Below are 11,462 nucleotides of genomic sequence, written 5' to 3'. Positions count from 1 at the left end.
ACTGTGACTCCTTATTAGCGAACCTATATATGCAGGCGAGAATAAGTGGGTATTACCTTGATATATGTTTTATCTGGTCATATCTCAAAGAATTGTATGTTAATTTATGACAGTGTGTACTCTACATAGATCATTTTGGTACTATTATACTTGCATTAAACTTAAGAAGACAAATGCTTATTTCTGCAACGCAGGAGTTATGTGTATTCCGACATGGCTGGTCTTTTTGTTGACAATAGAAATTAGGGCGCCAAGATATGTGATCATCGGCAGCCCAAGAAGTAAAAATTATGCTTCCGAAATCTCTTGATGGCGATTCCGCAAGAGAAGCGGAGACCCCACCTCTCCTGTGCCAAGCATGGCAGAAGCCCTTTTTACCATGTACGCCGGACATCCTGCAACCTGACCAGAGGTAACCTGTTCTTCACTCAGGGTTCATGATGTATAAACCTCAAGTCGGCACAGAAAAGTTTCACAATATTTTGTATAACTAAATACGGCAAATCAACCCTTTATCTTTCATTTATATATTTATATAGTCAACGGGAATAAAAACTTGACCGTATTTGGCTATTTAGTTTTGGACACCGAAAAGCATGATGGGTAAAGAGGGCGGGGCAATTGACATTGAATGCTGCCATTGGATGCTACATGCACTCGAATTAATGTTGCATTCAGGCAATGTGGGAAAGTCGATTACATGGTTACAATCGTAATCGTGAGATTCTGTGAGATTCTTTAAGAGCGATTACAGAATCTTGATAGTTTTTCGACCTCTCCCTGAGCCTTACATAGATTACCGAATTTAATTGAAAAATAAAACTTTGTTATATTTAATTTTATTATATACTGTTTACGCTGAATTAAAAGTGAATTACACATCAATAGAAAGATCATAATACTGTGGTGTGTGTGTGCGGTGTTCGTGTTCTCTGTTGCTCAGATTCCCAGGCGCAACTTGAGGACATTTACTAAGTTATCTGAATAGTAGCATATACGATCATATACATTTAAGTATTGCAATGATCTTTTATGATGTTCTCATAGCTGAAGAAAATCAGTAATATTCTAAAGCTAACCTAGTGTAATAGAGGTCCTAATTCTTGGTTTGGATCGGCCTCACCAACAACATTTGTCCAAATTTTTACCTAACTACCATAAATCAATCAAATCCAGGCAACGATTATGTTTCTTAAATCTGTCAGAAGAGGGCGCCAAATCTTTGTTAAGAAGACCATCCAGTCCAAACAATAGTCAACGTACATCTATTTATTCATTTAATAACCAATATCCCTTATACATAACATAAAAATAAATAACATTTATTCAGTAATACTGTGGAACATGACCATCGGGGGATCAGAAGCTGTACTGTTGATGTTACATGGTAGAGAAACCCTACCTGTGATTATTTTGATCAGTTCACTGGATATGACACTATTAATTACATGGGTGATTTGTTTCTTTTTTCTTTCTTTTTTTAAATGTTCTTATTTGTTTTCTTTCTAAGACTGATGAGAGATAATTGGTATCAATAGCTGCTTTTCCACAACAGGAACAACAGTGACTATGACCTTTGGATGGACTCGCTATGCTGTCAAAGTAAGGAAAAGGGAAGAATTATTTGACCGACCAAAAAGTCCATACACAGAGGCATGTAAAAAGCTTTGGTAGTACTTTTCAAAGTTTCAGTGGGCTACAAGGGGGTCGGGCTTTTAGAGCAGGACATTTCTGATTGGTTAAATAGAATATTTGGAGCATATCATGCTTTTAATCACCTCTGGCTCCTCTTGGCAATAGATGTTTGTTTATTATGTTCCACGGAAATAGTTGGTTACAGATTCTAAAGCCCAGTTTGAGGGACGAGAGAGAGAAAGCAGCAGTGGTTAAGTCAGTTAGAAGAAAAAGTGTATACTGGAGAAAAAAAGGTTATTTTCTTTTTACCTTTTCTTTCTACAGGTGTTAAAATCTAAAGCACAGATATACACATTCTCTGTGGTCAGTAAAGAGATTGAACTGCCATGCTGTTAGCTCAAAAAGGTACTCTTTATATTGTATTCCAAAAAGCTGCTCACAAACTAAAATATAAAAATGTTAGGTTTTGGCTTGATTGACCAAAAAATAGTTCCAGAACGATAACTCCACTTACATATACAAACTGAAACATTTACATATTGGTGAACTTTATGAAGCTAAATTATTGGGCCAGAATTGAATAATGATCTTTTACTATTTATGTTCCTATATAGAAAAATTAAACAGAATTTTGGTGATATGTTTAAAACATAAAAATAATTTGTGGAAAGTAAACAGGAGTTAAACAGCACAGCCAAGGGTATGCACAGTTTGTAAAGCAAGACAAACTAGTGACACAGGTTTTGATAAACTGAATAGAGCTACCGTTTTCCTTTTTGCATTAAAAAAGATGCTAGAATAGCTTTGGATTTCGGTTTATTATATCATACAAATAATGCTGAAGCTGAATCCAAGTGTAATATAGTAAAAAGTGATACTAAACCAATAAACTAGTGATGCTTAAGGAACGATAGGAAGTATATTTTTTACAGCAAAGCTACATTTAAATCATACGTTCAACAAAACTGGCAGAATGAAATATATCTATTTGAAGATAGAATAATTAAAGATTATTTGTCTACATGTGTATCCCCTGGAACACGTTAGGTTGGCACCAAAAGTCCAATATTTAAATCATTTTTCGGGGTTTGGAAAAAGTCAAAGACAAAAATTAAGATTTTGTAAACTAAGTGCATGTCTGCTACACGATTCAGCTTAATGTCTTCAAACTATGAAGTCTGTTTGCTCAGAAGTGTTCGCTGCTTGGTGTTTTTGCAGTTCATTTGTTGAAATAAGTCAGATGGAGGCAGTCCTTATCCTAAGCTATGCTAACTGCTTCCTGACTCCAGAACACTAGAAGATAATGTCGCATCAGTCTTGTCATCTCACTGGGAAAGAGAGATTGGAAAGAAAGCAAATAAGAATATTTCCACAAATTGTTTTCAAAGAACACAGAGAGAAGCTAGAGTTGGACTGAAAGTTAGTCATTCACCTTCATTGTAGTAATATTACTACTTACAGTCACTGCAGATGTATTGGTATAGCTTGTAAGATTACAAATAAGATGGAAATGAATCATATTTTTTGTGCTGTTGTTGATTGATGTATATATAAGTTTTCAATTGGTCTTTTTATCCCATAGATTCAATCTTTCAAAATAATACTTCTTCCTGTCTTTCCAGTGTTTTCCTCCCGACTACATGAGTCTGTAGTCGTCAGTAACGCTCACAGCACAGTGCTAACACACAGTATCATACAATACAATGTAACCCTTAGAGGCAAAAGTGAGAAAGGTAGTTGTACAGACTTGTTAGTTTTCATTCAGCACGTTTTCAAGGCTTGCCACCCCAACACTGTATTCCTCACCTATACCAAGAACTCAAAATGATAACATTTGATTGTCAAACAAACACAGACTTTCACCAGGGGAAAAAATGCAGTTTGAATTAGTGCAAAACAATAAATGAAAAACGAAAAGGGATTGCAGAAATGAGTTAGAATACATTCCTTGTCAAATACTAAGCTGCAACCACATGATGTACATTTTATTAACTGGTTCAGACAAATGAAAAAAAAGTGTCAGACTGGTCACATGAATGCTAAGTAAAAACATTAGAATGCATATTTTCTTACTGTTTACAGTGTAGTGTGTGTTGTAGAAGCCCCAGGGAAAGCAAACTGTACGCAACAAGATCCAGGCTTGCAAGCAGCAAATTATTAGCCTCTAGAGCCTTAAAGGAATTCATGATCCTCTTTGTTAAAGGTATTCACTGCAGGTTTTGGAAGTCATGTGTGCAGACACCCAATCATTCTCCATTACAGCTGAATAAAATCTACAGTACATTAGTTAGTTAACAAACAATGTGAGCAAGATTAACTTGCACTTCTTAACTATATATAGGTTGGTAAAAATTCTGCTTTTGAACACTGATAAAAGGGATTTCTTCTGTTATACTTATATAACAGGTCTAAAATACAATAGCCTACTACTGTAGCCCTTAAAAAAAACAAAAAACATTTAATATTCTTTAGGATTTTGCTGAAAAGATACTGATATGTGGGGGCCAAAGAGGCAAACTAGGCTAACTCAGCATGAAGACTGGAAGCAGGAGTGACAGCTATCACAATAGCTAGCGATACTAGCGCCTCTAAAATGCACAGCTTATCTTCCTTGTTGAATCTGTGGTTTAAAAAAGTCTAAATCATTTTTCTTATTAATAATTCAGCAGGGATTCTGGAGAGAGTTTTTGAGTGTCTCCAGCCAGCAAAGAAAAACTAAAGTCACAACAAAGATTTTATCACATTTGTTAGCTAACAAGGGATTTTAGTGACTTTGGGTGTAGGTATATTGCAGCTCCAAACTGTTGTTTTAGAATTATATTTATGTGCGTAAAATCAGCGTGAGAAAATTAATAATGGGAAATTCCTTTGTCACATTTATATAACAGGTCTAAAAACATCATAAAAAACACAATAACAACAGAACACTTACATTAGTGACTTTGGAAAACAGTTGCGTATTAACAACTTAACTGGTTGAGTGCCTCCAGCTGTTGAAGAGTAATAGATAAACTTGGTAACTACAGGTTTTAGTGGCTTTTCAGACATGGTTTAAACAAGAAAGTGCCAGTTTAGGGAACCAGTAGGCAAGTGATACAGGTACAGGAAAAATACACACAAACCCTTTTAGTTGGTGTTCAGAGGGAGGGGTTATAAGTTGTTAATTGCAATTTTGTCTGTTACATTTTTTGACAACTGTAACTGTGTTTTATAAAGCTGTCCAGAACAAAAACAGACAACAAATGCTCCCTTTGTTTGATTCTGTTTTGATCCAGCTACAGAACATTACCAAGGGCCACCACTGTCCCACAGGCCGCACTTTGGCAACCATGAATGTAAACATAAAATTAATTTGCTTAAACATGTTACTACTCTCAATTCTTTATGCTAAGCTAAGCTGGAGCTTTTCTCTAATTCTCTAAGCACTTTTAAGGCCCTACAAAGAATTTTATCAGGTTCATTTGTACAGCAAAAAGAAAATGAAAGCAAAAAAGGCAGAAAATGCAGCTAAATCCTTTGTCATGGTTTCATGACATGACATTTGTTGGGCTGATGGCCTGGATAAGCTGAATTAAAGCCAGTTTAGAGGCCTGCAATAAACATATCAAAGCTCATTAGGTTTTGCTGTGCATATCATCTATGTCTATATCAATGGGGCATATTTAGACCTTAAACTTCCTTTTCTCACATTGCCACTTACTGCTATTGTGAATGTTGTATGTTACACTTAGTCTAATTACAATAATCTATGTTTATGTATACACTTTTACTACAAATAATCTCTACTTTTTTACAAAAAAAACCACATTATTAATCTATTCACAGAATGGTCAAAGGTCAATTTGGCATAAGTGCACACACAGCTTACAGTAGCAGGAGGAGCACATTGATTTAATATGGTGACACTTATTGCAGAGTGCACTGTTCACACTATGAATTAAATAGCTTTCAGTCACCTTTAGCTCTCATCTTTATAGATTTAACTATTATTTACAATGTTACAGCCACTTAAGACTGCAGGCAAAGCATTGCACAAACTTTTGACAAGTAGAAACCCATAATAGTACCATATGAAATGTGGATGATGCCAGACCATAATAGTCCATTTGTACTTTCGTATGCTCAGTAGTCCTTTAGCTCCATTGCTATGAAAAGGAGTACTGGCTACACTTTAAGCAACAACACCTGATCACATTGGCATGCTTTCTTTTTTTTTTCTTGAGCAAGATGAGGCTCAAAACAGCTCGACTCATGCTACATCATATCAAATTAACAATACAATACTTTCCCAACAGGTACACATTGGTATTTACTCTCGCATCCTGATTGAAAATAATCCCAGTGGTCTGAAAAATCAACACAGAAAGGTCACAAAACACAAGGTGAGGAAGTGATGGATGGTGATATCACAGGGTGCTAAGCCTCAGTGATTTGGTTTTGATGATCGGCTGTGAGACAAAGTGAGCTCTTGGTGTGATAGGATAGTGTTGGAACACAAAGACTTCTCAGTCAGCAGTGGCAGCTTTTTTCAGCTGATGGAGGGGCCAACTCTTCATCCTCTGCAGAGTAGAGAACCTTGGCAGTCAGGCCGCTCTTCACGCCATCCCACCCATCACGGGTGACGATCTCCCCCATCTTCATCAGCTCGTAGATGTCCCTGGTCAGCAGCTCAAAGGCCCGGTCCACATTGCTGTTGCACTTGGCTGATGTCTCCACATAGCGAATGCCCAGCTCAGCGGCCAGCTGCTCTGCCTCATCCCTGCTCACCTTCCGGTCCTTGTTGAGATCACTTTTATGGCCGATGAGGATGTAGACCATGTGGTGAGGCAGGATGTGCTCACTCACCTCCTTGTGCCATTCCCTCACATGGTCGAAGGTTTTACGATTGGTGAGATCAAAGACAAGCAGGCCACCTACAGAGTTGCGGTAATATGATGTTGTGATAGACCTGGTGGAAAGACACATTACTGGTGTTAGAAACCAAAGACAAACATCTCTAGACTTATAACTTCTAAATGTCTTGGACAGCTCTATGAACTTGGATGGTTCCTACCAGTTCACTACCCTTATACTGCTGTTTGTAACATCACAATATGAGTTTAATTTTTGTGGTGGAAAATTCATATCACTTGAGGTAAGTCCAAGTCCTCTCTGCCAAAGCAAGTCAAGTCAAACCCTGAGTCAAATCAAGTCTTTGAAGAAAAGGGGTGGCTGTAGCTCAGGAGGTAGAGCAGGTCTTCCAGTCTCCATGTCAAAGTATTGTTGAGCAAGATACTGTACCCAACTTGCCTGATGCGTTTTTCGGTGTGTGAGTGTGTGTAGGTGAATGGGACATGTATAAAAAAGCGCTTTGAGTGCTCAGTTACAATAGAAGAGTAGTCATAGTTCCCATTAATCAGTTTATAGAAAACAAACTTAAATATTATAGCCAAAGTGAAGCTCAAATGTCAAGACAGCGGAAACTAAGATAAGATCAAGTCCCATTTGACACAATCCCAAATCAATTTTCACACTGTTTTCCAAGTCAGTCAAGGAATGTGGTTGCATGCTCTCTTTTAAGTCTTTCAACTGTCTATTTGCAAGCTAACCACTTAAATGACACAAGAATTTCCTTTCAAAGCTGTGTTACTGGTGTTTTACATTAGTAAGACTCATGGAGTTACATCTGTGCTTTAGCTGGCCTTGCCATTCAGATGAAACTACTTATTGAGACAGTGTGCTCAATATGAGGGGAGTTAAATATGTTAAAACTGAAGCATACTTAATAAATTGTGTAAATTGTGTACTTAAGTGAATTGTGTCAGGACCTCATTTATGATGGTAATATATCACTGAATGGCATAATACATAATTTGATAATAAAGTTGGACCTCACCCAACATTTGGGACTTTTTTGTGATCAAAGTCTGTGAAATGTACAGGTCTAATAAATATATTCAAGTCATATTGCTATGGAAGGTCTGTCTCTCTTGGCTTCTTAAAACAATTTCTGTAATTTTATGAAGTCAAAACTTGCAATGCGAATGCTTTTTTTTTTTAACGTTTCATACATTAATGTGCTTAATTAAATGGAAACTAAACAATGCCATCAAGTGAAATAAAATACAAAAACACAAAGGATCCTTTGGGTCATAACATCTGGTGCATGATACTATTCTATTTATAAAAATATATGCACATACAGACTCTGATCTCTGCATTTGATGCTTTAAAAACCACAGATTCTACAGGCAGATAGGCAGAAGTGAAAGACAAGTGAAGTGAAGCCTGGAGGAAAACACCCTCAGAGGCTTCAAACGGGAAAGCAGATCTAAGAGCTTCTCCAGACACAGGAGTTCTTTAAAGGAAATGATCCGTGACAGTGGGCATGAAAAGCAGAGCAAGCAACAGGATAGATGAATGAAAACAACAACAAATAGATTTGGATCGGGACTTGTCATCCCCGCGAAGGCCTGGAAATTGTATATGAGGGAATCAAACTGGGGCCTAAATATGAGGAGGCTGCCCATCATCCATGAAAGCATGATGTAAGTCGCCGTGTCCTGTTGTTATACAGGTCAGGACATCGTAATATCTTCTATTGGCCTCCTTTCTCCGCTGTCTAAACTCATTTCATTACATGCTAACGAGACGGGGAAATGGCCCATATTCAATTTAAAGGGACTGAGAATAGTAGCCAAACACGACATTAAACCGAGGGCTCGCAATTATTTATTTAAAAATCTCTTTGAAGGACTATGGTCGTATACATATTTAGCTCAGATAGATTCTATATAAGATACATTTCACCTCACTATACCTGAATCGTTCCTGGCCAGCCGTATCCCAGAGCTGGAGCTTTATTTTCACCCCGGGTTCGATGTCAAGCGAGCGGGCATAAAAATCTACCCCGACCGTCGGGTCCGCCACATCGCTGTAAATTCCATCCGTGAAACGCTTCAACAGCGAGGACTTGCCCACTGTGGAATCCCCGAGTAGAATGATTCGAAACTGATATTGCCACAAAATATCCATGGCATGACTAGAGGGAAGATACCTGCGGAGTGAGTGTGTGTGAAACAAAGCCCTGCGCGCGGCGTGTTTACATGGAGCCCCAGCTGCTGCTACTGCCTTCTGTTCAGGAAGAGACGCGGAGCACAGAGCGGCCGCAGCAGTCATGTGATAGATTTACCTATGCTCTACTAGTCGAATATCACTCCAATAAACCCGCTACAACCTCATCTGGCCTGTGTATGTTGTAAAAGAATCATATAGGGGGTTTAAAAGCAGCAAAAACAGAACAATATATCTATATGAGGTCCGTCTTGGGCATGTTTTGCACAGAGTTTCCTTAACCACCCCCATTTATTTAATATATCGTCCGCTATTGATATCACAAAACCTAAAACACGCAGTGTGTTGCTGTCCGTGGTTCTGAAGTAGCCTATATTCACTTCCGACGATGGTCTGGATTTACAGCATATTTCTCTAATTGCACACCGTTTATTCTGTGCCGTTGTACTCTGTGAAAATGCGTGGCTAGTTAAGTGTAAAACCCTATTGCCTGAGTCTCAGTAAACTTCAATAAATACAGCAGGCATTGCTTAAAAAAACAGAAGAAGGAGGAGGAGTGTGATACTACATATCCCACTATTCAACCGGTCCGCGTGAGTAACGCGAGCCAATCAGCGCACCGCTGCCGGACATCAGAGTGAGTATATAAGAACAGCGGGCCTTGCCGCTTTCTCTCTTCCTCCTGCAGTCTTCCATGTGAGCTGAAGTCCCCAAGAAAGAGCTATGGTAAGCTTTATGCTGGTGTTGTCGATTACTAAGGTCATGTGTCCAGGTATTTACATTAATTATGCGCAGCTTTTAAATCCAGTCCACCTTGACACAGAACTCATTATTTTTTTTATAACATTAATATAGCGCTTTTAGCGTAAGTGAGTGAACGACCTTACGTTAGCTTGTATCTACAGCCATAATGCTTGACTAGTTAATACTTTGGGGTATGTAGTATAGTCTTGTTTTTATAATCAACACTTCTTGCTGACTTGTCATATAACTGGGAACTCGACAGTAGATATACCTAGGCTTTAGTGACCATGCTAAGGGTTAGCTATAGCTTAGCTTGCTGATAGCTTAGCTTGGACGCTAATGGGTTTGTACCACGTGGCCAGGGGTGGATCTTGAGAAATTTTCTTAGGGTGGCATGGAAATCAGACTAGGTGGTAAAATCAAAGCCATTTATGCTAGCTCATTTTAATAAACATTAGCCTTTAAGGCCTCTGACGTTAATAGCATTGATGTCATTGTAACAAACTTAAACTACCTTTAGAATCAAAATTAGACTAAATGCAGTTTGTTATAAAAGGTGATGGCACAGGCAACTGTTTTCAACATAACTAATCTTTAATCTTCTTTATTTTGTCTCTAGGGTCTATTTGAAATGGCAGTTCAACCTTGCTTCCCAATATGCAGAATGCAGGTGAGTCTTTAAATTAAAACTAGCTGTCCCATCGTGAAAAGGCTCCTATCGAAGCCGTTCATGCTCCCATGTAGCAGTGAACGGTCAAAAGGAAGCCGACATGAAGACTTTCACCGACGGTCGCTGTTCGGTTTTGAAAATGACTGCTACAGCAACATTTAGGGGAAGGACATTGATCAGTGAGTTATCCCAGGATTAAATGCAAACTTTCAAAGAAATGTAAGTGATTTGCCTTGTCTTCCAATAGGTACTGGGTGACACCAAAGGTGCAACACCAAAACCATCAAATGAGAACACAACATGCAGGTAACTCTTCAAAATAATTCAGACAATCCTGGCTGTGATGACAAACTTGCCCTCACTGATCTAGTCTTGATTGAGACTTATTCTTCCTGAGCCACATTTATTAAAACTTGATGGGATTGACTGACTTTAATCAATGTTTGTTGGGGCAAAACGACTAACCAAATTTTCTTGTTAGGTGAATGGAGATCTGTCATTTGTAAATGAAAACTGCTCATTCAGGTAAGAGTTCACTTTTTTTTAAAAAAAATATTAAAAGGCCACTTATGTCCCTGTTCCAGCATGCTATCCTAAGGGTCGGTGCTTGTTTGTAGCTCCATGCTCTCCAAGTGCATGCAAGAAAACAGGGTGGTCTTTGACTGCTGTGGCCACTCTGTGCCATCAGCAGCCACTCAGCTGTCCAACAGACATCTGCTAGAAAAATAGACTAACATGCAACTTGTGATCTCACTTTTTTTTTAAATTAAATTTTAGGCGTCTATCCGCTTGACCTCTTGGTGTTGCAGAGCTGTAACAAAGTACATTCACATCTGTAATTTACAGGTATGTTGATGCTGAAATTGGTCAGTGGTTATTTTGATCTATGATGACCTTAATACATTGTTGACTTCTGGATGAAGCTTGCGGATATGGGACTGAGATCAGTGCATAATGAGAATGTTTACAAAAAGTTTCTGAATTTGGCTAACCTGAGGTGTTTATTTTTCAGGTATGGTGCTACGTTGGGAGTGACGTGACATTTCCATGAGAGAATTGCTGCCAACTTTCCAGCTAGGCACAAACACTACTGAAGAAAACCAACTTGGATCGGAGCTTTCTTGCAGCTGTGAAATGCATGAATGAGTTGACCTGGCTCTTTAACCTCCTAAGACCTGAACTCTTCCATGGCATGCGTTTTTTTTTTTTTTTTTTTTTTTTTTTAAATGGTCTAAATAAGCCAAAAATGTGAAATCCACATATGTGGACGCCAGGTCCTAAGAGGTTAAGGGCTGAACCTAAGAAAATGAACCCTGTGTGTGACAATTGCAGATTGTAATAAAACTGACTTGACTACCTC

At 38.3% G+C, this 11,462-nt stretch overlaps 1 protein-coding gene, 1 long non-coding RNA gene and 4 other non-coding genes across 6 annotated transcripts; 4 read left to right on the top strand and 2 right to left on the bottom strand.

Moving 5' to 3' along the window:
- Positions 1 to 243: 243 nt before the first annotated feature.
- LOC146683559 (U11 spliceosomal RNA) lies at positions 244 to 376 on the bottom strand. Its single transcript, XR_014917791.1, has one exon. It is a non-coding gene; the product is annotated as a U11 spliceosomal RNA (small nuclear RNA).
- Positions 377 to 1,254: 878 nt separating this feature from the next.
- On the bottom strand, positions 1,255 to 8,787 carry rab42a (RAB42, member RAS oncogene family a). The gene is made up of 2 exons (XM_085447072.1): positions 8,435 to 8,787; positions 1,255 to 6,583 (listed from the first exon to the last, which is right to left on the bottom strand). Exons 1-2 carry the CDS (start codon positions 8,647 to 8,649, stop codon positions 6,145 to 6,147), a joined length of 654 nt encoding a protein of 217 aa, XP_085303198.1. The 5' UTR covers positions 8,650 to 8,787; the 3' UTR covers positions 1,255 to 6,144.
- A 556-nt stretch (positions 8,788 to 9,343) lies between these two features.
- LOC146683554 (uncharacterized) lies at positions 9,344 to 11,460 on the top strand. Its single transcript, XR_014917764.1, has 6 exons — positions 9,344 to 9,414; positions 10,052 to 10,102; positions 10,350 to 10,408; positions 10,584 to 10,627; positions 10,880 to 10,948; positions 11,115 to 11,460. It is a non-coding gene; the product is annotated as an uncharacterized LOC146683554 (long non-coding RNA).
- Positions 10,140 to 10,277, top strand: LOC146683557 (small nucleolar RNA SNORA16B/SNORA16A family). Its single transcript, XR_014917776.1, has one exon. It is a non-coding gene; the product is annotated as a small nucleolar RNA SNORA16B/SNORA16A family (small nucleolar RNA).
- On the top strand, positions 10,684 to 10,814 carry LOC146683556 (small nucleolar RNA SNORA44). Its single transcript, XR_014917784.1, has one exon. It is a non-coding gene; the product is annotated as a small nucleolar RNA SNORA44 (small nucleolar RNA).
- Positions 10,981 to 11,052, top strand: LOC146683555 (small nucleolar RNA SNORD99). Its single transcript, XR_014917771.1, has one exon. It is a non-coding gene; the product is annotated as a small nucleolar RNA SNORD99 (small nucleolar RNA).
- Positions 11,461 to 11,462: the final 2 nt, after the last annotated feature.

Source organism: Copadichromis virginalis, linkage group LG22 (assembly GCF_057382275.1).
Source record: "Copadichromis virginalis isolate Kocher_CV1m ecotype Utaka linkage group LG22, C_Virginalis_male_GT1.1, whole genome shotgun sequence".
In the NCBI taxonomy this organism is placed as follows: Eukaryota; Metazoa; Chordata; class Actinopteri; order Cichliformes; family Cichlidae; genus Copadichromis; species Copadichromis virginalis.
This window is presented reverse-complemented; position numbering and strand designations above follow the sequence as displayed.